At 43.5% G+C, this 25,810-nt stretch overlaps 1 protein-coding gene and 1 long non-coding RNA gene across 2 annotated transcripts in view; one reads left to right on the top strand and one right to left on the bottom strand.

The window, feature by feature from the left end:
- The window catches only part of LOC142442967 (uncharacterized), a 63,427-nt gene extending 38,928 nt beyond the window's left edge, over positions 1-24,499 (bottom strand). The window contains exon 1 of the long non-coding RNA XR_012783494.1: positions 24,261-24,499. This is a non-coding gene — a long non-coding RNA (uncharacterized LOC142442967). The remainder of the gene's footprint in view (positions 1-24,260) is intronic.
- Positions 24,500-24,601: 102 nt separating this feature from the next.
- The window catches only part of NCAPG (non-SMC condensin I complex subunit G), a 50,958-nt gene continuing 49,749 nt past the window's right edge, over positions 24,602-25,810 (top strand). The window contains exon 1 of the mRNA XM_075544498.1: positions 24,602-24,829. Coding sequence (XP_075400613.1) covers positions 24,719-24,829 — 111 coding nt within the window. The 5' untranslated portion in view covers positions 24,602-24,718. The remainder of the gene's footprint in view (positions 24,830-25,810) is intronic.

Below are 25,810 nucleotides of genomic sequence, written 5' to 3'. Positions count from 1 at the left end.
ACCTCATCTGTGTGAGAAAGTTGGATACTGAGTAAGGACGACTGAAGAAATATCAATGCATTTTAAGTTTGGTGAGATAGTTAACATTTATTGTGCCAACATGGCCAATGAGCACATGTGGGATTAATTGAAGGGCGGAGAGAGAAATGGCAAGCCTTGCCTTTCTTGTCTCTTACTCTTTGATCATCGTTCAGACCAGTGTGCGGCTGCCTTGCTTGTTCTGTGCCTCAATTTGCAAGCTACACTACCTGTGGGACACATAACCCATGGACTGTGTCCCTGTAATTTGAGGTTCTTTTGAGACCTGCTTCACCACACTATTGGAATATGCATCTCTTGAGCTGGGGACTGTCGCACCCTGTTATCTGACTGACTTTTGGTGACCTACCTGCCTTGCTGTTTGCTGCCTATGGTCGGATAGCCTGAATTGCTCTACAGAGGACTACCTGGTGGCACCTCAAGACTTGAAGAATTGCCAGTGTCTCACAACTGTCTCTCAGGAGTGAGTTGCACTGAGCCATTTGTACTCCTTTTTAGATTAACTGTTCACTTCTTATATTGTCTATCATCTATCTGTGTGTCTATCTATCTACCTATAGTTATTATCGTCCTGGTTTTGTTTCTCTAGAGAGCCCTGTCTCACATAATTGTTACTGAGAGTGATTCTAGAGAAATAAAATCATAAATATGGGCTTCTTAAATTGGTTCTCTTGCCTGATTAGTCTTAACAGCACTAATAATACTATTTCTACACCCACCGGCATGGTTAAGTCTGCCACTCTTACTAATCCATGGTGCGAAATAGCAAAGCTACTATCTACAGTATCACCACTGATAGATGAGGTGCTGGTTAGAGGAGAGGCTCTGAGTGATAGTATGTTTGATATTTTCCAGCAGTTTTGTCAGGATGACAAGTATAGGGAAGCTGGGTAGCTGGTCCTTCTTCAATGGAAAGTGTGATTAAGGAGAGGGATGGTCTCAGCCTCAGAAGCGCACCTCAGGTGCAGACTAACGGATTTGAAAACTTCCATCTGTGCTGCAAAGGAAAGCCTTCTCTCCTCTAGTAATAGAGCTGACATTGCTGAGAACCAGGTCCAGAGTCTCATTATACGAGTGGCTGAAATACAACGACAGCTGAATTGCAGATCTAGAGCAGTGTCTGTTACCAAAGTGAGGCCACTGATTGGGAAAAGTTGGGACCCTGAAACATGGAATGGGAACATATGGGCTGATGATCCAGAAGAGGAGGATATTGAGCCTCTAGAGGCAACTAACCCACCCCAGTCAATTGATCCACCCATCCCAGCTGAGGGTATTAATCCACTATCAATCAAAACAGCCCACACTTGAGCAGATTAGCTGAACTATTCAGGCTGGGAGAGCAGGTGGGGCTGCATCTGTAGCATTGCCTGAGGAAGATGCCTTACAAGATATTGCTGAGAGCATCTGGGAAACACCCTCACCACCCATTATTTCCTATAACTAAAATTAAGGATCAGAAACAGGGGTCCTCAAACTTTTTAAACAGAGGGCCAGGTTCACTATCCCTCAGATCCATTGGAGGGCTGGACAATAGTTTTAAAAAAACAATGAACAAAGTCCTATGCATACTGCACATATCTTATTTTGAAGTAAAAAAACAAATGGGGCAAAAACACCTGGTGGGGCCAGATAAATGTCCTAGATGGGCCGCATGTGGCCCACGGGCCATAGTTTGAGGACGCTTGCTCAGAAAGCTCCTAAAGGTGAGGTTGAGATGATTACCCAAGAAGAAGCATGCTATACTCACAAAGATCTGCTCGAGTTTTTGAAATACGTACAAGCAGAGACGCCTGAGGAATATCCCTGGGAATGGTTGCTGAGGGTGAGGGATACTGGTGCAAGAAATATAATATTAGACCAGTCTGAGTTTGTGACTATGGGACTCCTAAGCACAGATTCTTCTTTCAATGTCTCAGCAAGAGAGGCAAAGAGAGGATATAATACCTTACTTGGTTGGTTCACTGAAGCATGCACTGCCAGATGGCCTAGATTAGATCAACTTGAGGTACCTGACCTACCTTGGTACATGGTAGAAGAGATCCAAAAAACTTAAGGAAATTGGTATGTTGGAATGGATCTATCAGGATATTCTCATAGAACCCAAAAGGGGATATCCAGAAGACATACCCTTCACCACAACCATAAGGAACAAGTTTGTGAAGTGGGCTCCATGGTGGTAGAGGGCAAGTGTCAGCACTGAATCAACAGAGACAGGGTGGGCGTGGTTATAATAGACAGCAAGGTTTCCATAGTAATCAAAGCAACCTGTCTCATATGGAATTATGGCATTGGCTACTTAGCCACGTGTCCCTAGGAGTGAAATAGATGGGAAACCTACTAAATATGTGCATGATCTATACATGCAGAAGAATGCTAGATCAGATGAACAGCAGAATAGACAGTCATGATCACTCAATAAATTCCCATACCTGAGCCAGTTTACAGACCTGTAAACCCTTCAGTGAGGGGGAGGCCGGGTCCCTTTCAAGGAGGACCCTGCTATATCACTAAAGGTTTATACTGTTAGTCTTTCTTCTAGCCTTCCCCAAAGGGACCTGTGACCTTTCACAAGAGTGACTGTTCATTGGGAGGAAGGAAATAATCAAACTTTTCGGGGATTATTGGACACTGACTAGGAACTGACACTAATTCCAGGAGACTCAAAGTGTTTTGAAGGCCCGCCTGTCAGAGTGCGGGCTTATGGAGGTCAAGTTGTCAATGGAGTTTTAGCTCAGGTACGCTTCACTGTGGGTACAGTGGGCCCCTGGACCCATCCTGTGGTTATTTCCCCAGTTCCAGAATGCATCATTGGAAAAGACATACTTAGTAACTGGCAAACCCCCCCATATTGGATCCCTGAAAAGTGGAATAAGGGCTATCATGGTAGGAAAGGCCAAGTGCACATGATTAAACCACCATTGCCTAGGAAAATAGTAAACCAAAAGCAGTACCGCATTCCTGGAGGGATTGCAGAGATCAGAGCCACCGTCAAAGACTTGAAAGATGCAGGGGTGGTGATTCCTATTTAACTCACCTATTTGGCCTGTAAAGAAGACAGATGGATCCTGGGGAACGACAGCGGATTATTGTAAATGTAACAAGGTGGTGACTACAATTGCAGCTGCCATTCTAAATGTGATTTCATTGCTTGAGCAAATTAGTACTTCTCCTGGTATTTGGTATGCAGCTATTTATCTGGTCAATACCTTCTTCTCAATACCAGTCTTGAAGGGCCACCAGAAGCAGTTTGCCTTCAGCTGGCAGGAGCAAACAATACACTTTCACAACTCTTCGGATTTTGGAGGCAACATATCCCTCACTTGGGTGTCCTACTTCGACCTATTTATCAAGTGACATGAAAAGCCTCCACTTTTGAGTGGGTCCCAGAACAGGAAAAGACTCTTCAACAGGTTCAGGCTGCCATGCAAGCTGCTTTGCCACTGGAACCATGTGATCCAGCTGACCCAATGGTGCTAGAGTTGTCAGTTGTGGATAGAGATGCAGTGTGGAGTCTTTGACAGACCCCTATTGGTGAATCACAGCATAGACTGTTGGGATTTTGGGGTAAAGTTCTGCCATTCTCTGCAGACAACTACTCCCCCTTTGAGAAACAGCTGTTGACCTGTTACTGGGCCATCAAGTCACCATGAGGCCTGAACTACCCACCATGAACTGGGTATTGGCTGACTCACAGAAACATAAAGTTGGACGTGCGCAGCAACACTCCATTGTTAAATGGAAGTGGTATATATGAGATCGGGCCAAAGCAGGACCTGAAGGGACAAGTAAGCTGCATGAAGAAGTGGCTCAAATGCCCACAGTATCCACTCCTGTCACATTGCCTCCTTTCTCCCAGTCTGCACCTATGGCCTCCTGGGGAGTTCCTTACCATACTTTAAGTGAAGACCAAAAAAGTCATGCTTGGTTTTCAGATGGCTCTGCACGATATGCAGGTGCCACTCATAAGTGGACAGCAGCAGCACCAGAGCCCCTTTCTGAGATCGCCCTAAAGGACAGTGGTAAAGGGAAATCTTCCCAATGGGCAGAACTTTGAGCAGTGCACCTGGCCGCTCAGTTTGCCTGTAAGGAAAAATGGCCAGATGTGAGACTGGATACTGATTCATGGGTGCTGGTTCATGAATTGGCTTGATGATCAGGGAATTGGAAGGAACATGATTGGAAAATTGGTGATAAGGAGGTGTGGGGAAGAGGTATGTGGATAGACCTCTCTGAATGGGCCAATAGAGTAAATGTAATCATGTCTCATGTGAATGCTCACCAAAGGATTACCTCTGAAGAGAGGACTTTAACAATCACGTGGATAAGATGACATGCACTACGGAGAATGGTCCTCCTCTTTCCTCTGCCACCCCTGTTATCGCCCAATGGGCACATGAACAAAGTGAACATGGTGGCAGGGATTGAGATTATGCATGGGCACAGCAACATGGACTTCCACTCACCAAGGCTGACTTGGCCACTGCCACTGCTGCATGCCCTATTTGCCAGCAGCAGAAATCATTAAGTCCAAGATATGGGACCATTCCTTGGGAGATCAACCATCAACTTGGTCATAGGTTGATTCATTGGACCAGTTCCATCATGGAAGGGGCAGTGTTTTGTTCTTATTGGAATAGACACCTACTCGGGATATGGATTTGTCTTCCCTACATGCAATGCTTCTGTCAAAACTACCATTCATGAACTTACAGAATGCGTCATCTACTGGCATGGCATCCCACATAGCATTGCTTCAGATCAAGGAACTCACTTCACAGGAAATGCAGAGCAGTAATGGGCCCATGCTCATGGAATCCACTGGTCGTATCATGTTCTTCATCATCCTGAAGCAGCTGGATGATAGAACAATCAAATGGACTCCTAAAGACACAATTATGAAACCAACTAGGTGGCAACAACTTGCAAGGCTGGGGAAATGTTCTCCAGGAAGCTGTATATGCTCTAAACAAGCAGCCAATATATGGTGCCAAGTCTCCAACACCCAGAATTCATCAGTCCAGGAACCAAAGGGTGCAAGCTGGAGTGTCACCTCTATTACTCCTAGTGATCCCCTTGCAGCATTTTTGCTTCCTGTCCCATCAACCCTATGTCCTGTCATTAAAGTAAATGGTAAGTTACAGCAACCCAATCCTGACAGGACGTATAATGACCCAGACTCCTCAGGAATGAAGGTCTGGGTCAGCCCGCCAGGCAAAAAATTACAGCCAGCTGAGGTGCTTGCCGAGGGCAAAGGTAATACAGAATGGGTAGTAGAAGAAGGTAGTTCTACCTATCAGTTACGACCACATGATCAATTGCATAAGTGAGGTTTATGATTGTTAGTGTATTTTCTTTATATGTGCTTATTAAATATCTTTCCTTTGTTCATGTATATCAGATACAACTGGAATCAGCATGTTTTCATTTATTTGTTTGATAGATGTTTGATGTTAAGTATAAGTGTGATTTCATTAATGTCCGAAATTATACATGGCTAAAGAATTGTGTACAGGTGCCAAGTTGGCAAGGGGTGGATTTAGATAGTTAATGTTTATTGAGGAAACATGGCCAGTAAACACATGTGGGATTAATTGAAGGGCTGAGAGATAAATGACTCGGCGAGCCTCACCTTTCTTGTCTTTTGCTCTTTGATAATCCGACCAGTGTGCAGCTGCCTTGCTTGTTCTGTGCCTCAATTTGCAAGCTACACTACGTGGGACACCTAACCCATGGACTGTGTCACTGTAATTTGAGGTTCCTTTGAGATCTGCTTCACCCATTATTGGAATATACATCTCTTGAGCTGGGGACTGTTGGACCCTGTCATCTGCCTGACTGTTGGTGACCTACCTGCCTTGCTGTTTGCTGCCTGTGGCCGGACAGCCTGAATTGCTTTACATAGGACTTCCCTGGTGGCCCTCAAGACTTGAAGGACTGCCGGTGTCTCACAGCTGTCTCACGGGAGTGAGTTCCACTGAGCCATTTGTACTGCTTTATAATTTAATTAACTGTGTATTTCTTATGCTATCTATCTATCTATCTATCTATCTATCTATCTATCTATCTATCTAACTATCTATCTATCTATCTATCTATCTATCCATCCATCCATCCTGGTTTTGTTTCTCTAGAGACACCTGTCTAACACATATGGTTTTGGTAAAGAATAATGAAAGTGACATGAACTGCCAGAACAAAAACCAAATCTGTCTTTAAAAAGTACACCAAAATGCTCCTTAAAATTGAGGAAGATGAAAAAAAGAAAAAAAATTGATGGTGATGAGACTTCATCTCATGTACTTTGTGCTTGTTACTTTGGGCATGTCATCAGGAGAGAATGGTCCCTGAAAAGGGACTAGAAATGATCAGTAAAGTAGAAGTACATTGAAAAGAAGCCTGTCCATTCCATGATGCACACCTTCCCGACATGATCGCTGAAGACAAAGTGGGTGCATAAGCAAATGTGTTGAAGAAAGCAGATGGTGCCTTGCTATCAAAAGATATAGTGTCTGGGGTCTTAAAGGCTTGAAGATAAACAAGTGGTCTTCTAGTGGAAAAGCAACAAAGTCCACATGGAAGAAGCATACCAGTCTGTGTAACCACGAGGTGTCGAAGGGATCAGGTATGAGGCATCAAAGAACAAACAATCATATCATTGTAAATGAGGGGGAGTTCAGAGTGGAGGCCCAAAACCCATCTGTAGGCAACTGGACACCTCCTTACTAAAGGGTTGCCGGGAGGAGACGAGTCAATCAGGGTGCAGGGTAGGAAAGATGAAACATACAACTTTCTTCTACTTCTTAAATGCTTCCTCCCCCCACTATTATGATCTCAATTCTAACAAATCTGGCTAGATCAGAGGATGTACATTGGTACAGATAAGAACTGGAAACACAGGGAATCCAGGACAAATGATCCCTTCAGAACCAGTGGTAAGAGTGGCGATACCTGGAGGGTGGGAGGAAAGGTGGGGTAGAAAGCGGGAACTGATTACAGGGATCTACATATAACCTCCTCCCTATGGGATGGACAACAGAAAAAAAATGGATAAAGTGAGACATCGGACAGTGTAAGATAAGACAAAATACTAATAATTTATAAATTATCAAGAGTTCATGAGGGAGGGGTGAGTGGGGAAGGAGGAAGGTGGAAAATGAGGAGCTGATATTAAGGGCTCAAGTAGAAAACGAATGTTTTGAGAATGATGATGGCAACAATGTACAAATGTGCTTGACACATGGATGGGTGTATGGATTGTGAGAAGAATTGTACGAGCCCCAATAAAATGATTTAAAAGAAAAGAAACCTGTCAATGAGATGGAGTGGCACAGTGGCTACAGCCTAACAGTTGTGAGGATGGATCAGGACTGGGCAGTGTTTCATTATGTTGTACACAGGATTACTATAAACCATAGCTGACTGGATGACTCCCAAGCCACCCAGACTTAGAGTTATCCTTTCATTTTGTAACAAAAGAAGCAATCCAATATACTGAGATTGAAAAAGACCTATTCATATTAAAAAATAAATATATAAATAACATGCATTTTCTAATTTAATGAAAGAAAAATACATATCACTAGGTATTTGTCATCATAAGGGATAACCACAACATGCCTTAATTAATTATAAAATGCTTCATAATGCAAAGAAAACTTTTTTTGATAAATGTTTTAGTTATTTTTTAATTACCCTTTATTATATTTCCTTTTGCTGTGAACTGTAATGCACCTCTACTGATCAGAGATGTAAAAATAAAAAAGAATTTTGATTACAGTGCCTAATTCTTTTGTGCAGGGGACTTAGCCTCTCCAAGATAATTTCTAATCAATCACATAATCATGTTATACAAAATTCTATGCAGACACCTTAGTTTCCTTCAGTCTTATGAGCAGGAACCCTGCTTCCTTTTTTCTTGTGCGAGTCTGGGCTCCAAGGAGACCCTAATATCAGATATAGGCATGCTGATGCATGCGTCTTTCAATATGGTCGATAATTAGTTCAAGATTTCTAAAATAGACTCATAATTTTGTCTTCCAAATGTATTTCCCAATACCATCATCATTTTTGTACATTTTGTAGGGGAAACAGTAACTTTTCCCAAAGGGACTAATAATGAAAGAAACCAACCCTACTGCCATCCAGTCAATTCGGACTCATCGTGACCCTCGACAGGGTTTCTGAGACTAAAAATCTTCATGGACACAAATAGTCTCCTCTTTCTCCCACAGGGCAACACAACAGACCCTGTGGTTAGCAATCCAAAGCTGATTGGACAGCACCAGCATCACCCCTTAATACTGATGCACTTCATTTCTTAGGCTGTAGTGTCCACCTACCAGGAGCCCTAGTTGGGTAGTAATTGTATGCTGGGCTGCAATCTTCAAGGTTAGCAGTTCAAAACCACTAGCCACTCTGTGGGAGAAAGGCGGGGCTTTCTATTCCAATGAACAAGTATAATCTTGGAAACCCACAGTGGCAGTTCTGCCCTGTCCTATAGAGTCTCTACAGGTTGGCAATAACTCGATGGCAGTGGGTTTAGTGGTTTTAGAGTGTCTACCCAAGAAGCCTTAGTAACACGGTCGGGTAAAAAATGACTACTAACTCAAGGTTGGTGATTCAAACTCACTGGCTGCTCTGTGGAGAAAGATGAGGCCGACTGCTTCCGTAAAGATTTACAACACCCCAAATCCTACATGTCAGTTAACTGTGAGTCTGAATCAACTGTGGCAGTGGTTTGGGCTTCTGTTTCTTCCATTTTACAGCCTCTTAAGCCCCATATAGGATAGTAGACTGTCCCTAGAATGCCTAATAGGGGGCATGGAAACCTCTTCCAATTCTGATACCTGTATCAGAGTGACATCTCAGAATTTTGTTCTTTATATTCTTTATTTAACCACCCATTGAACATTTTAGAACAATGTAATTATACCGGTTACCATATACTTAATGAAGGTCGTGTAGTTGGAAACATTCTTAGTTATAGTGGGAAGACTCAACTTTTAAACTCTAAGGATAACTAGTAGGTAAATTAAAGTAAGCATGTTTTAAAGGTGTTTTTTCTTTACAAAGTCATATCTTTTTGAGCACAGCATCTGAATTTAATACCATTTATCACTTATTTTCACCTGCATCAAGCAGATAATCATAGGACCTGATCTATCATTACTCTTATTGTATCCACTTGAAATCACTCCCTCAGCCTAATGCATTATTTTCACTTTCATTTTCGGCCTTTTAATAAATTTTCAATGTATTATATACTCAGTGAAGGTAATTTGATCCAATTTAATCCAATTGCACGGTCAGTATCAAAGTCAAATGAAAAACATCATCCATAGCATTTAGAGGGGCTATATATCACCTAGGCCAATCTCCTAATCTGCAGATAGGGAAATTAAGGCCACGATAGGATTAAAATAAATGATTAGGTCAGAGTGTATAAATGGCTGTACTCAAATCATTTTTTCCTGCCTCCCAATGTCTATTCTTTCGGTTCTAATAATGGCTACCATTTGTTGAGCACTTCTACACATTCTCTTAGTTTCCTAGTGTTGTTGTCACAGAAACAATGCAAGTGGGCGCCTTGATAAGAACAGAAGTGTATCGTCTCAAGCAGTTCAGGAAGTTAAAAGTTTGAATTTAGGGCACCAGCTCTCAGGGGGCACTCTACCTACTCTTGGGAAAATCTTCGTCTTTCAGATTTTATTCCTCTCTTCCTTATTGATCTCCATGTGGTATTTTCCGCCCCCACCCCTTTTGCTTCTTTTTATATCTCAAAAATGATTGACTTAAGGCATGCTCTATAGCCTCTAAAACTGATCTCTGTCAGTTTTTCCTCCTTCGGTGCCTTGTACCTTGCTGTGATGTTGGAAGGTCTGCCATCAGGTTTTCCAGCAGGGTCATCGATGGTGGATGGCTTTCTCTGGCATTTCTGTACTAAGTACACATCTAGGAAAATCGGGAGCCACCAAAGATGGAATGGAATGCAGACAAATTAATATCCTAGGCCTTAGTGAACTAAAATAACTAGTTTTGGCCATTTTAAAGTCAGATAAACATATGGTTTACTACGCCAGATAAAATAAATTGCAGAAGAATGGTGTCATATCATAGCCAAAAATGTATTTCAATATCTAAAGTAAAATGCTGTCAGTGATGGGCTAGTGTGTTAGGTTGGATTCTCTGTAGATGGTAGATTTGTTATAGAGAAATTTATATCAAGAAAAATGACTCACACAGTTGTAGAAGAGGATAAATCCAGTCTGGCTCAAGTTCATGGGTCAGAAGAGCTGAAGGCTCTTCCTGAAACATATTCATATAGAAACCTGTACCTACAGACTCAGCAAAAAAAAAAAGTGCTCCTTATAGTTTCCAAGACTGTAACAATCTTTATGAAAGTAGAAATGGGTTTGAACCACCATCCTTGAGGAAAGCAGCCCAGCCTTTTAGTGTGTCCTCTTCTGTAATCTTTACAAAAGCAGAAATCCAGGTCTTTCCCCCAAGGAGCAGCCCCTATGTGCCAAGTACAGACCTTTTTGTTAGCAACCCACTCTTAAGCTGCCACCACGACTCCTCTCATTGGTAGTGCAAGGAAATGCCTATTTCCCCATACTCATGCCAAAACCAGACATCAATGATCTTGAAATATCTTCAAATTCCTGTTTTTTCCCTTAATCCATTAGATTACTGGTGGGATTGAGTACCTTTCCACAAATTGATCCCTTGTATTAATCCTTTTGGAAACAATTTTTTGCCTACCTTTACTCCTGATCACAAAGTTTTTTTCTTTGTACAAGCTCTGAGCAAGTATTCACCCAGTGAGTAATTTCTTTTCACTTCGCTCTGCTCTATGGATATTTTTAATTCATCCACAAATCTGTTGGTCTTTTTCTTTACATTTCTTTTCAGTTTTGGCATCATGCTCAGAAAAGTGTTCAACTCAATTATACAAATCCAGAGTTTCTGTACTTTTATGGCTTTGTTTTTTAAATGTTTATACCTTTGATCTAGCAGGAGTTTGTGGATCTATGTGAAATGCAGTTGGAACCCAGATTTATGTTTTGCCCAGATGGCTAAACAGTTGTCCCAACAGGTACTGAATAATTCATCTTCCTTTGTGATAATGTAAGTTCTGCCTTAGGTGATTTCTGCAGTAGAAATTTACTTAGATGATCTTTAGGCTTTGAATTGAATTGCCGTGGTCTGCCAAAAGGACAAACAAATCTATCCTTGAAAGGCAACCAGAGTGCTCCGTAGACGCAAGTATGGTGAGAATTACGTGACCAGACGTCCCGAGTTTTAACAATTTTTTTCCCGCGTCCCGCGGCATTTAAAAAAGTCCTGATTTTTGGAAAGAATGCACAACAAGGTAGGTTATATGGTTTTGACTGCCATGTGGCTATTTCGCCAAGATATGAGTTTTATCAATGGTGTCCCGCTTTGCCAATGTGAAAATCTGGTCACCAGACCCTGGAGGACATCATGCTTGGAAAAGTGGAGGAGCCCTCGAGGGTTTGTTAGACTTCTGGGTTAGAAATACCTTGGGTCTTGGCTTTGCAAGAAAAAGAATTCACCCAGAAGCCTAGTTTTTGCTCCAAGTGAGTTTTGAAAAAGGATAGAAGTTTCAGGTTTTACACAGGCACCCTCAGGGCACTTCACACCTACACAAGGAAACCTGAGGCCAGAGAAACCACAGCACCTCCCCACCTGCTGATTGGGGAGCAGCTGGAAAAAGAGGGCCTGTGGGCTTTAGATTCCGGCTTTTTCAGGGCCCTCTGCTAGGTGTGGTCCAACGTACTGGCTGACCCCACTGGCTGAATCAAGCTCACCTGGCCCAGGTTGGGGCCCACCCAGGTGTTCCACCACTTAGGTGTACTGCCCCTTCCTGGCTCAGAGTCTACATTTGGGATCTACAGTGGCCGACAAATGGGCTTTGGGTCTCCACTATGCACTTCCCCCTTCATTCACTATGGTAAGATTTTTTTGTTCTGATGATGCCTGATACCTGATCCCTTCGACACCTCGTTTTCGTACAGGCTTCTCCCATGTGGTGTGCTTCTCCCATGTGGGCTCTGTTGCTTCTGAGCTAGCTGGCCGCTTGTTTACCTTCAAGCCTTTAAGACCCCAGATGCTATCTCTTTTGATAGCTGGGTACCATCAGCTTTCTTTGCCACATTTGCTTATGCACCTGTTTGTCCTCAGCGATCGTATCATGGAGGTGTGCAGCCAATGACATGATTTTTTGTTCTTTGATGCCTGATAACTGATCCCTTCGGAACCACGTGATGACACAGGCTGGTGTGTTCTTTCATGTGGGCTATGTTGCTTCTGAGCTAGATGGCTGTTTGTTTACCTTCAAGCCTTTAAGACCCCAGATGCTATCTCTTTTGATAGCCGGCACCATCAGCTTTCTTCACCAAATTTGGTTATTCACCGGCTTTGTCTTCAGCGGTTGTGTTGGGAGGGAGAGGGTGCTCCTTTTTTATGAAGCACATCCTATAGTAGCCTGCTAACAAAGGCGACATGATGAGATCAATTTGGAGACTGTGTAGGGCTGGGCACAGAATTCTAGGTTGGAAATGTTTTCCTCTTAAATTTTCAAGTATTGCATTCATAGTCTTCTAGTAGTCACTGTTATTACCAAAATGTGTTTTCTAAATGCCATCTGAAAATACCTTTTGGTAACCTGTCAGTCTTCCCTTGGAAGCTTTGTAGAGCCCTGGTGGCACTGTCAAGTAAGCAGTGAACTGCTAACCTAAAGTCTGGTGAGCTAAACCTAGCACCTACTCTTGGGAGAAAGGAGGTGGTTTCCCTCAAGATTTATAGCCCCCGAGACCCTATATACCATACACTATATACCAAATTGGGTCACTAAGAGTCAGCACTGACTTGATGGCAGTGGTTTTCAATTTTATTTTGGGTGGTGCAAATGGTTAGGCTCTGAACTACTGACTTAGAGGTTGGTGATATGAGCACATCCAGAGATGGCAGGCCTGGCAGTGTGCTTCTGAAAAGTCACAGCCATGAAAACCTTCTGAAATACACATTTCTATTCTTGATGCATGTTGAGTCGTCATGAACTGGAACCAACTGGGTGGTAACTAGTTTGCTTTGGAAGCTTTTAGGTTTTGGTTTAACTTGATCTCTTGACATTTCATGATACACTTTTCTGTTTTAAAATTCATTGCTTCAGGCATTATTGTATCTCTTCTCTGGAATCAACTTCATGGCAGTGGGTATGGTTTGGTTTGCTGCACCAGGAATTCATGAATTAAACCTTTTAATCTAGGTGTTGTTCTTTCCTACCTTCCAATTGTCATTTTGTTCTGAAATTTCTTCAACCTTGTCTCCCAATATACCTACTGGAATTTTTGTCTTTTTGTTTTTCAGTTAACACTTGTGGCAGTTACATACTCTCCTGTCAGTTTGAATGAAGGAGTGGAGTCTAGTCTATCAGGTCATAGCCAATCATGCCTATGTGTAGAAATGGCCTTCTGAGGATTCTGGGAATTTCTTCCTTACTAGAGGTGGAAGACTCTCTCACCGCCTTCCCTTTCCTGCTGTTGAGACACTCAGAGAGGTGGAGGAGACACATGGATATCCCAGCCAGCACTGAGATGTTTCCACTGGCACTGGATCCACAAGATTTTCTACACACTGGCCTGTGATCTTTCTGCATTTGGCATTATTGCATGTGCTGCATGAGTCTAAAGGGGAATTTACATAGTATTGGACATATTGGTGAATATCATTATGGACTTGATTTGGACTGGGCTGTTTTTCAATATACATCTGCTTTTAGATAAAGCTTTCTTTAAAAAAAATTTTATTGGGGGCTCTTTAAAAATTTTCTTATTTTAAAATCATTTTATTGGGGGCTCATACAGCTCTTTTCACAATCCATATATCCATCCATTGTATCAACCAATTTGTACATGTTGCCATCATTGTCAAAACATTTTCTACTTGTGCCCTTGATATCTGCTCATTTCCCCCCACCCCACCCTCATGAACCTTTGATAATTTATCATCTTTTTTATGTCTTATACCTACCTTCACCAACTTTTCTCTTGTCCATCCCCCAGCAAATGGTTATATGCAGATCATTGTGATTGGTTCCTCTTTTCTTCCCCCTTCTGGTATTACTACTCTCATTATTGGTCCTGAGGGGGGCTATCTATCCTGGATTCCCTGTTTCCAGCTCTTATCTGTAACAGTGTACATGCTCTGGTCTGGCTGGATTTGTCAGGTAGAATTGATGTCATGATAGTGGGGGAGGGGGACAGGAAACATTAAATAACAAGAGAAAAGTTGTATGTTTCATTGGTGCTATACTGCTCCCTAACTGGCTCATGTTTTCCTTGTGACCCTTCTGTAAGGGGATGTCCAATTGTCTACAGATGGGCTTTGGGTCTCTACTCCACACTCCCCCTCATTCACATTGATATGAGTTGTTGTTCTGGGTCGGTGATGCCTGATAGCTGATCCCATTGACACCTTGTGATCACACAGGCTGGTGATTCTTCCATGTGGACTTTGTTACCTCTCAGCTAGATGGCTGCTTGTTTATCTTCAAGTCTTTAAGATGCCATATCTTTTGATAGCTGGGCACCATCAGCTTTCTTCACATTTGCTTTCACTCATTTTTGTTTTCAGCGACTGTGTTGGGAAGGTAAGCATCACAGAATTCCGGGTTATTAGAACAAAGTGTTCTTGCGTTGAGGGAGTACTTGAGTAGAGGCACAATGTCCATCTGCTACCTTAATACTTAACTTGTAAACATATGTACATAGACCTATTTATCATACATATTTACATATGTACATGCCTGTATTTATACCTCTATAAATGTCCTTAGCCTCTTAGTTCCTTCCTCTAATTCTTTTTAATTTCCTCTTGTCCTCCTATCATGTTTGGCCTTCATTTGGGTTTCAGTAATTCCTCTCAGCTACGTTGACCTTAAGCCCCACCAGAAATCCCACTCCCTCACCATCCATTTTTGGTCACCTGTTATTTCCTTGTCCCTGGGTTTGTTAACACCCACTACCTTTCCCCTGCCTCCCAGTCTCCCATGCCCCTCCCCTAACCTTTGGTCCCATTGTTTCCACCTTTGGGTTGTTTATCCCGCCTATCTAGATAGACACGCAGAGACAATAATAAGCAGAAAAACAAAACAATGACCAAAAAAAGCCTATAAACAGTTCCAGGTCTGTTTGTTGACCTTTAGGAGTGTTTTCTGGTCCAGTCTGATGGCGTGCCATGCCCTGGCCCCAAAGTCAATTTTGGGTATTCCCTGGGGAATTCATTGCTTTGCTCCCCTTGCTACTCTGTTGCATGCCTTTAGTGTTTGGCCCCAGAGTGATGGGGTCAGTTTGGGTATAATTCCCAATGTCTCTCGTGTTGTCCCTTATAGTGCTATGGGTCAGTGAGGGACGTCCTGTCTATATCTCGTGGTGGGGCTGGCCCTATGGTCCTCTCTGTTAATGGTCTTTCTTACACACCCACGAGCGTCTATGAATTTGCTTCTCTAGTCAACCCGGACTAACACAACACTTCACTATTATCTATTTAAAGCGTTTGTTTGTTGTTCAGAATACACACAGCAAGATTTATACCAACTGAAGTTTCTGCACTTACACTGCACCAGTTTTGGTCACTCTCACCCTCCATTTCCACATTGCTCCTCCCCTATTAACGTTGCTCCCTAGCGTCCTTATTTTCAAGATGTCAAATTTGATTCCACATAGTTCTTTAAAAAAAGGGCTAAAAACAGATTTTGATGTGCGAAGGTATATAAAGAAAATCATGTCTTACAATCAACCATTCATAAACATTGCAATCCCCACAAATGCCTTCCTGTGCTTGTTTCCATGCCAGCTTTTTCCCTAACCCTCAGGACTCTGTCCTTGGGTAAATGCTGCCTTTTCTCTCAAATGGCTGCTGATTCGACCACAGGGGTGAGTTCAGTTCCAACCTGAAGGGTGACCAAGGCTCAATCTTGGGGAACCTCACCAGTCTGTCTAAGACCAGTAGGCCTGGTCTGTTTGTGCTCCGAGCTTTCTCCATTGTTCTCCTGACCTGTCAGGAACTGCTCATGTGACCCTGGTCAGAGCAGGTGGTTGTGGTAGTCTTCTGAGCTCTTCTGGCCTCAGTGTTGTGGAGCTTGTTTGGTCTATTCGTTCTTGGGCTAATTGCGTCCATGTCTTTCCATTTTCCTCAGTCTTCTCACCTCTGAGGGAGAACCCATGTTGTATCTTAGATGCTACTCATGAGTTTTGAGAACTTTTCACTATTTACCAAAGTAGGATGTAGAAAATGACTGTGCGTTATGCCAATTGACCTCAGTGCCTAAGAGACTAAGGTCCTAGTCCCTGAGGTCCAGCAATTCATTCCCTCAAGTTGTTTGGTTATGTCTAAGAATTTTCATAACTTTGCCCTGTGTATGCTCCACCATAGTCATGAACATATTTACAGCACATATCAATGTAGTGAATTACTTGATATGGCTCTTCTTGCCATAGGCTTTTTAACTCTACAAAACGACCTTTGTTTTCCTGATAGGTCTGGTAGAGGTAGAGCAGTGGTTCTGAAACTTCCTAATGCTGTGACCCTTTAAAACAGTTCCTCATGTTGTGATAACCCCCTAACCATAAAATTATTTTCATTGCTACTTCATAACTGTAATTTTGCTACTGTTGTGCATCAGGCAAACCCTGCGAAAGGGTCATTCGACCCCCAAAGGGGTCATGATCCACGGGTTGAGAACCGCTGAGGTAGAGGAAGCTACTGATAGGATTATTTGATTCCGCTGTTAGCAGGGTTAATTGTGATTGCCATCTGCCAGGTATAAAATGAGCCATCTCAAAAGCAGGAAGAAGAGTCAAGAGTGGAGCATGTCTTTTAGGTTTCAAGATTCCTGCGCAGTGAATTTCCTAGAGTCAGAATACAGCAGTGGAGCATCAATAGGCAGAACCAGGAGCTAGAGCAATAAACAGTGGTGGGTTTCGGTCCAAGAGGAAGTATAGCTCAGTGCTTCTGAGCAGGCCAGCTTTGGGGCCAGGATGGCTCTGGATACTTAATTGGACAAGCTGGGTGTGTTAGACAGGGTTCTCTAGAGAAACAAAACCAGGACACCTATGACTTTACACACACACAATGAAGGAATAAAACATCTAATTAGCCTACAGAGCAGTACAGAGGGCTCAGTTCAACTCACTTCCGTGAAACAGTTAATCCTTCAAATCACAAGGGCTTCTGGGTCCAAGGTCAAGGAGCAGACACTGAGTCTTCCATAGAGCAATGCAGGCAGCCAGGCCACAGGAAGTAAACAGCAGGGCAGGTCACCAACAGTCAGCCAGATGACAGGATCCGACAGTGCAAGCTCAAGCGATGTAGACACCAGCTGCGTGGCAAAGCAGTTCTCGAAGGAACCTCAAGCTCTAGTGACATGATCCACAGGTTAGGTGGTAGTGTAGCTCACAAGTTGAGGCAGAGAACTAGCTATGGCAGCTGTATACTGGTTTGATCAACAGTGAGCAAGAGACAGAGGTGAAGCTCGATCTCTTTGCCATCCAAACTGTGACCTTATACATCCCACGTCCTTATTGGCCAGGTTGGCACAATAAACCTACCTATCACACTGGGTTTTGATGATCCACAGAGTGGAGGGTTGAGGCTTACAGTGGCCTGCCTTTTGAACATTTATTGGCTGGCCTAAAACAGCTTTGTAACATTGCATGAGTAGGGCAGAGGGTGGCTTGCCTGTAGCACAGAAAAGAAGCTGTCTTGTAAAACTGATTGTGGAGGTGATTGTACAAATCAATTTAATATGATTGAACTATTGATTGTATACGTAGATTATATGCATAAAAGCGCAATGATCCAGGCTGTGAAGTGGACCCTGAGCATTTCTCACCTGAATTTTAACCTGTTAATTTCCCTAATAAACCCTCTAATCAAAAGAATTATCTGTGAGTTCTGTGTGTTCATTGCAATGAATTTTTGAACCGATTCATAGGAGTGTGGTAATTACAGAATCTGGTGTCAATTTGAGGATTAAGAGTGTAGGGGTAGTCTTACCTGTCAATCTGCATATAGCCAATGAGGTCTCTTGTGGGCATGGCTTTCTCAGGAGGCTTCTGGGAACTCCTGTATTTCCTCCTTGGAGGCAAGAGACACTTTCTCTGCTCACTCCCTGAGACTCTATACTGACAAGACACATGGAACTATGCTGATGGGAGCAAATGGAGGACCATGTGGAGACCCACACCAGTGCTAAGATGCTTCCACTGTCACTGGATTCATAAGACTATCCACCCACTGGCCTGTGATCTTCCTGCATTTGGCGTCATTGCATGTGTTTTGTGAGTCTGAAGAGGGCTTTTTAGATTGGTATTAGACCTATGGGCTAAAATCAGACTTATGGACTTGATCTGGACTGGGATGCTTTCTCAATATTCAATTGCTCTCGTATATAAAGCTCTTTCTTACACACATATTTGTCTATGAATTTGTTTCTCTAGTGTACCTAGACTAACACACCCATTAAACACAACCTCATTCTTAGCAGGGGTTCAGTCAGAAGGAGCTAGTTTGAAGTCTTGATGCTATCATGAATTGGCATCTATCTCTGACATCTTCAGCAATTTGTTTCTGAGCATGATGCTCTCAAGCATCTTTCTTGTTTTTTTTCCTACAGATTTCACTAGTCATGCTGTTGAAACACTTCAGAAACAAACTGTCATGTAAACAACATAAATAACAAATCTGTATTTAAAACATTTTTATATTCCTTTGAATTTACATTCCTCTGATGTCTGATGGTGTTTACTTCCAGAATGTGTCCTCCACATAAATATACATTCTTGGATGGCTCTCCTATTCAATTACTGTTATTATTATTAGGTTGTTTTTCTAATAATTTCATCAACATACAATTCATAAATCATATATTTCAGTAGTTCAATCACATTCATAAGAGTTGTGCAACCATCGCTTACAATCAACACCAGGACATTTCTTCTTCCTTGTACTTGATGTTAGCTCCCCATTTCCTGCCTGTGTCCTGACATGTCCCTTTGAATCCACTGATCCAGTTGTGGTCTCCCTATTCAATTATTTTATTTTCTATTCAATTATTTTATATGACCCTTTATTATAAGCAGTTTTCAAATATTCAAAAGACCAGTATAAAGACAAGGGTTTAAGTATCATAAGTGTAACTCTAAGGGCAGAAATAGAATCAATGGCCAAAAATTCTAGAGCATTATATCTTGGTTCAATATATTTAAAAATAACATCCTATGTAACCCTCAGAAGAATGGGAATTCCGGAACACTTCATTGTGTTCAGGCAGAACTTGTACATGGATCAAGAGGCAGTTGTGCAAACAGAACAAGGGAATACTGCATGGGTTAAAATCAGGAAAGGTATGTGTCATGGCTGAATCTTCTCACCATACTTGTTCAATCTATACGCTGAGCAAATCATCAGAGAAGCTGGATTATATGAAGAGTGTGGCATCAGGATTGGAGGAAGGCTTAACAATCTTCAATATACAGGTAACACAACCTTGCTTGCTCGAAGTAAGGACGACTTGAAGCACTTGCTGATGAAGATCAAGGATTGCAGCCTTCAATATAGATGACAACTCAATGTCAAGATCAGAATCCTCACAACTGGACCAATATGTAACATCATCAACAATGTAAAATAGGTTGAAATGGTCAAGGATTCTTGTCTTGCTTGGATCTACATCTTTGAATTGTGGTGCTTGAGAAGAATCTTCCAAGTACCAAGGACTACTAAAAGGGCAAACCGATCTACCTTGAAAGTAGTACAGTCAGAGTAAGACGTGTTGAGCATGTTGTCAAGAGAGACTAATCCTGGTGAAAAGCATCATGTTTGGTACAGTAGAGGGGCAGCAAAACAGAACATGACCCCTCAAGAAGATGGGCTGACATTGTGGGTGTCACAATAGACTCACACATGGAACAATTGTGAAGATGGCATGGGACCAAGCAGTGCTTTCTTCTGTTGTGCATAGGGTTGCTATAGGTCAGAACCGATTCGATGGCATCTAATCAAACATGTATGTAAATTTACATGCATGTAAATCGAAGCATCATGTGTGATGGTAGGCAGCTAGAAGCATTCTCGGTCTCCATCACTAGAGAAGTGTATTGGTAAATGCAGAAACACATGAGTAGTATACATAGCAACAGGAAAACAAAGAAGCAAACCATAATGACATCACTGAAAGGGACAGAACAGGGGCTTCTGCTGTGCCTGCTAAGGGAATGAACAACGAACTCTGTGAGAACTGGCTTGGCAAACACCTTAACCTTGAAGCCAGGCCCTAGTAAAAATCCTGCTGCAGGACTGTACTTGGAGATAATCCTGAACATTCTGAGGCAACTGACCCACAGCAGCAGCCCAGTAAAAACAGAAAGAAACGATGTGAGAGACCCAAGGAAGAACAGCGCAACTAATTAGAAAGCTGACTGACTCTGCAGAGCAGCAACACCCTCCCATTTTTAAGCGCCATATAAAACTAGAAGCTTTCCCCTGGACAAAGTCCCTTCTCACCTGGAGAGGGGGACCTGGTTTGGAAACTAGGGTGAAGTCTATCCAATTCTATGCTTTAACGTGGGCCTTCTCAACTCTCAACAGTGATTCTATGCTTTAATAACAGTGTGGCTTGACTTTTTGCTGCTGGGGGTGAGCAAGGTTTCTCTGTGGACCCTAACAAACTACAGAGGTTTGGAACTTGCTAGTTCTCCCGTGGGCTGTAGCTAGGTATCAAACTTCATAATCATTACCTTATTTATGCCATTTAGGATGACCGCTTTCCAAGATGAAAGTCCGTGAACATAGCTTGTTTTTAATACACTGTGTTGTGCTAAAAATGATTTTTCATATGGCTTTATATCAGCATGATATATTGTATTAGAAAAATCTGCTGTGGAAAAAAAACAAAAACTCTTAGAAGTTTTCAATCAAAAATGCCACTTTGAGGATAAAGTTGTACCTGATGCAAACCATGGGATTTTCAATCACTTCATGCTGGACAATAAATAAGGAAGACGAGAAGAATTGATGCCTGTGAATTACGGTGCTGGCAAAGAATATTGACTATTATTCGCGGATTGCTAAAAGAAGGAGCACACTTATCTGGAGGAAATGCAGTCAGAATGCTCCTTCACAAGGAGACTGTCTGCTGAAGCCCTCCCTCAATGCAAGAAAAAATTTTAACAACCTGGCATTGAGTGACGCTCACCCTCTGGGTATAATCGCTGAAGCCAAAATGTGTGCATAAGCTAATGTGGGGAAGAAAGTGGATGGTGCCCAGCTATCAGAAGATATAGTGCCTGGGGTCTTAAAGGCTTGAAGGTAAACAAGCGGCCATCTAGCAGAGAAGCAACAAGTCCACATGGAAGAAGCACACCAGATGGGTGATCGTGAGGTGTCTGACGGGATTGGGTAACAGGCATCAGAAGACCCCAAAAAACAAAAACTTTATTGTTAAGAAAGAGGGGGTTTGGAGGAGACCCCAAACCCATCTGTAGACAATGGGACATCCCCTCACAGAAGGGTCACAAGGAAGGGATTGGTCAACCAGCGCACAGTATAGCACCGATGAAACACAATATTCCTCTGGTTCGTTGAGGCTTCCTCACCCCCCACTATTATGACCCCAGTCCTGCCTTTCCCTGCAGGTTAGGCCAGAGAATATACACAGATACAATAAGAGCTCATGACACAATGAATGCAGGTCAGTTAAACTCCTCAGGTACAGAAAGGGGAGTAGCGATACCAAGAGACTAAGGGGAAGATGGGGAGTGGAGGGGAAGAAGGGCGAACTGATATCAATGGTAACTACTCCCTGAGGGAGACAAACAACAGAAAGCATGGGAGAAGGAAGACAGCGGTTGGTGTAAGATGTGAAAATAATAACATATAATTAATCAAAGGGTGTGTTAGACAGGGTTCTCTAGAGAGATAAAAGCAGATTGTTGATAATTACATACATATATTTATAAAGAGATTGATGATATATAACACAAGAAATGAACTGTTAGATTATATACAGATAGATATATAATACAAGAAATGAACAATTATAAAGCAGTACAAATGGCTCAGTGCAACTCACGCCCGAGAGAGTTGTGAGACACTGGCAGCCCTTTAAGTTTTCAGGCTATCTCAACACAGGCAGCAAACAGCAAGGCAGGTCACCAACTGTCAGTTCCCAGCTCAAGAAATGTAAATTCCAATCGTGTGATCTTAAAGGGACCTTAACTTACAGCAACACAGTCCACAGGTTAGGTGTCCCACAGGTAGTGTAGCCTCTAAATTGAGGCACAGAAAAAGCAAGACAGCGGCACACTGGTTCGATGATCAAAGAGTTATAAACAAGAAAGGTGAGGCTCACTGAGCCATTTATCTCTCCGCCCTTCAATTAATCCCACTTGTGTTTATTGGCCAGGCTGGCACAGTAAACTATCTTAAAGGGTCATCAGGGTGGGGGTGGGAGGGAAAGAGGAGCTGATACCAAAATAGAAAATACTTAGAAAATAACGATGGCAACATATGTACAAATATGCTTGATACAACTGATGTATAGATTGTTTTAAGTGTTGTAAGCGCCTCCAATAAAATGATCTTTAAATTAAAAAAAAAGTGAGGATGGTGAGGATTCATCTCATGCACTTTGCACTTGTTATCAGGAAGGACCAGTCACTGGAGGACATTAGGCTTGGAAATGTAGAGGGTCAGCGGATACAAAGGGAAGCAATGGATTGGCACAGTGGTTGTTTACAATGTGCTCAAACCTAACAACTATGAGGATCCTGCACAACTGGACAGGGTTTCTTTTGAACATATCCTCCCCGAGAGTTGGGGCTAACTAAAAGAACTGTACTATGTTTTGAAATGGATTGTGGTAACAATTATACACTACTGCTTGACATGATTGAACTATGGAATGTTATCTGTATTACTCCCAATGTTTTGAAAAAAACAAACTCAATTTTTTTGCATATGAGCCCATAGATATAATATGCACAGATGCACAGTGTGTCTAAGAGACTGGTTCAGGAGGGGGTTGTAGTTTTCTGAAAGGCATATCACAGAAGTTATTTTTGTCAAAATACAGTATTTTGTTGCCTTCAATACATTCTTAATCTCCTTCAGTTCCTAGCACAGTATCTGACACGTACAGAACCCAGGGCTCAGGAAAGGCCTTTGAGAGAATGAGGAAGGTGCACAGCAACTAACCATGCACCTATATTCTGTTTTTATTCCAGGGAGACAAAAATTCCCACATTACAGTTAGGTAGTTTGGTAGTATATTGAACAAACACAAGTGCGACTATTTTTTTAAAGACGGATCAATAAAGATGATGCTACCATAGCAATATAAATGGACTTTAGAGTTATATCACAGCACATTCATACAATACTATAGCAAAACTGCCAGTGCCTGCCTCAGTTTCCTCACCTTAGACGGAAGTAAACTTCACATGAGTTGTTTATAAGGTTAGATGGGGTAAAATGCTTTGCGGAGCTTAAAGTCTAAACGCCCCCCCCCCCCCAGAGACTGGTGCATTTGAACTGCTGACCTTGATGTTAGCAGCACAGCAATGTGCTCCTTCTGTCAGATATAGTCCCTTAGAACAAGAAAAAAAGAAAGGTTTAAAGACTTAGCAGTGCCTGCTCTAAGTAAGGCATTCCACATTTCTGTACCTTAACCATTATTCTAAAGGCCTATGTTTTGTTCTTTTGTTTACTACCTTGACGTCATTGTGTTTGGTCCTTATAGCAGACTAGATCTGGACTCTAGATCTAGCGTTTCTCAACCTGTGGGTCTCCACCCGCTTTGGGGTTGAACGACCCTTTCATAGGGGTCTCCCAATTCATAACAGTAGCAAAATTATAGTGAAATAGCAACGAAAATAATTTTATGGTTGGGGGGGGGGTTCACCACAACACGAAGAACTATATTAAAGGGTCGCGGCATTAGGAAGGTTGAGAGACAATTCTTGCTAACTTAATCAGTCTTTGCGGAAGTCTTCGGGTCACTCCGGACCCCGGCAGGCCTTCCTGCCCGCCAACCTCCCCTCCCCCCGCCCTCGTCCCCCGTCTTATACAGCCCAGGGCTCGAAGTTTTAAAAGACCTCAGCTCATCTCCTCCAATCCACGGAGCGTCTCCTCACCTCCTGAGCGCCGACACCCCTAGCCAGGGCCAGCACGGCAACCTGACTTCCCACCGAATCGCGGAGACGACTCACTGCCCTCCAGGTCCCTTCTGACATTACTTGCGGCTGCACTAACGTTTTCCCAAAATATTCATTTCCATCGAAGTAAAAAAACAAAACAAAACAAATCCACCCACAAAGAGGGAGAAAAAACCCAAACCAAACTGCCTGGACAGGCCCTACACGCCTGCGTCAGACCCGGGCGCCTCAGAAAGGGACGGACGCGTGCGGCCCCAACTCGCGCGCTCTTCGCTCGCCGTAGTCTCGCGATGTTTCCTACCCCGCGGGAGTTATTTGAACTCTCGGGCGGTAACCCCGCCCTGGGGCTCCGAGACCGGCTAGTGCTGGCGTGAGCCTGGAGACAGCTAGGTGTTGTGTTGACCCTGTGGGCCGGCTCCCGCTCGTTTCGCGGCGCCATGGGAGCGGAGAAGAGGCTGCTTACGATTAAGGAGGCCTTTCAGTTGGCCCAGCAGCCGCACCAGAACCAGGCCAAGCTGGTGGTGGCGCTGAGCCGCACCTACGGCACGGTAAGCGCGGCCCGCCGGGCGCCTCCCCTCACGGGCCTCGCCGGACCCTCGGGCTGGGGCCCCTGAGGGACGAGCATCGCGACCCTCTTAGCCTTTAACCTTCCCTACCCTGAGAGTAACGACTCCACAACTCCCAGGCCTGAGTGACCCGAATGCAGGGCGCCATCCGCACGGGGTAACCGGTCTTTGGCTCCCAGTCCCCGCCCGACCCTGCCCGATCCTTTGGTCTTCGGTCGGACGGTGAAGGTGGAGAGAAGCGCCTGCCTGCGCCCGAGGTCGCATCCGGATCCAGCGGCTCGGCGGGCGCTGTTGCCCCTCTTTGTGGTGCCCCCCACCCCCCAGCAGCGCCCCCAGCTGGACCTCGTCTACCGAGTTTCGCTGTCCCCGCGCCCCAGTAAAGTTGACTTGGTCGCCAGCTGTCAGATGGACTATCAAGACGCGGGACCGTTCTTGTCGAATCTGTTTGGCTCTGTTGAGGGGAGCCACGTGGAACCGATTCGCAGAGTGGAACTGCCCCCCCTAGGGTGCCCCAGGCTGTCAGGCTAGGGAAGCGGAATGCCCCGTCTTTGTCCGCTGCAGCTGTGGGAAGTGCTAACCTTTCGGTTGGCAGTCAGCACAACTGAGGCTCCTCGGTGATGTTGTTAGGTGACTCATTGCAACCCTGTAGAACCCGACCAGAGGCCACCAGGTCCTGTGGCATTCTCACCGTGTCTCTGCTATTGTTGAAGTCGCCTTTGTTCATGCATCTCTGAGAATCTTCCTCTGCTTCTACCTGACCAAGCATGATGCCCTTCTCCAAAGACTGCGCCCCAAGGAGCCTTCTGGTCGGACTTCTTCCAAGACAGATGGGTTCCTTCTTGGGGCAGTCCGTGGTATATTCCGTAGTGGTTCTCAACCTTCCTGATGCCGCGACCCTTTAATACAGCTCCTCATGTTGTGGTGACACCCCCCCTCCCCCAACCATAAAATTATTTTCGTTGC

Source organism: Tenrec ecaudatus, chromosome 3, assembly GCF_050624435.1.
Source record: "Tenrec ecaudatus isolate mTenEca1 chromosome 3, mTenEca1.hap1, whole genome shotgun sequence".
NCBI classification, from domain to species: domain Eukaryota; kingdom Metazoa; phylum Chordata; class Mammalia; order Afrosoricida; family Tenrecidae; genus Tenrec; species Tenrec ecaudatus.
The sequence above is the reverse complement of the archived record's forward strand: the minus strand, read 5'-3'. Positions and strand labels throughout refer to the sequence as shown.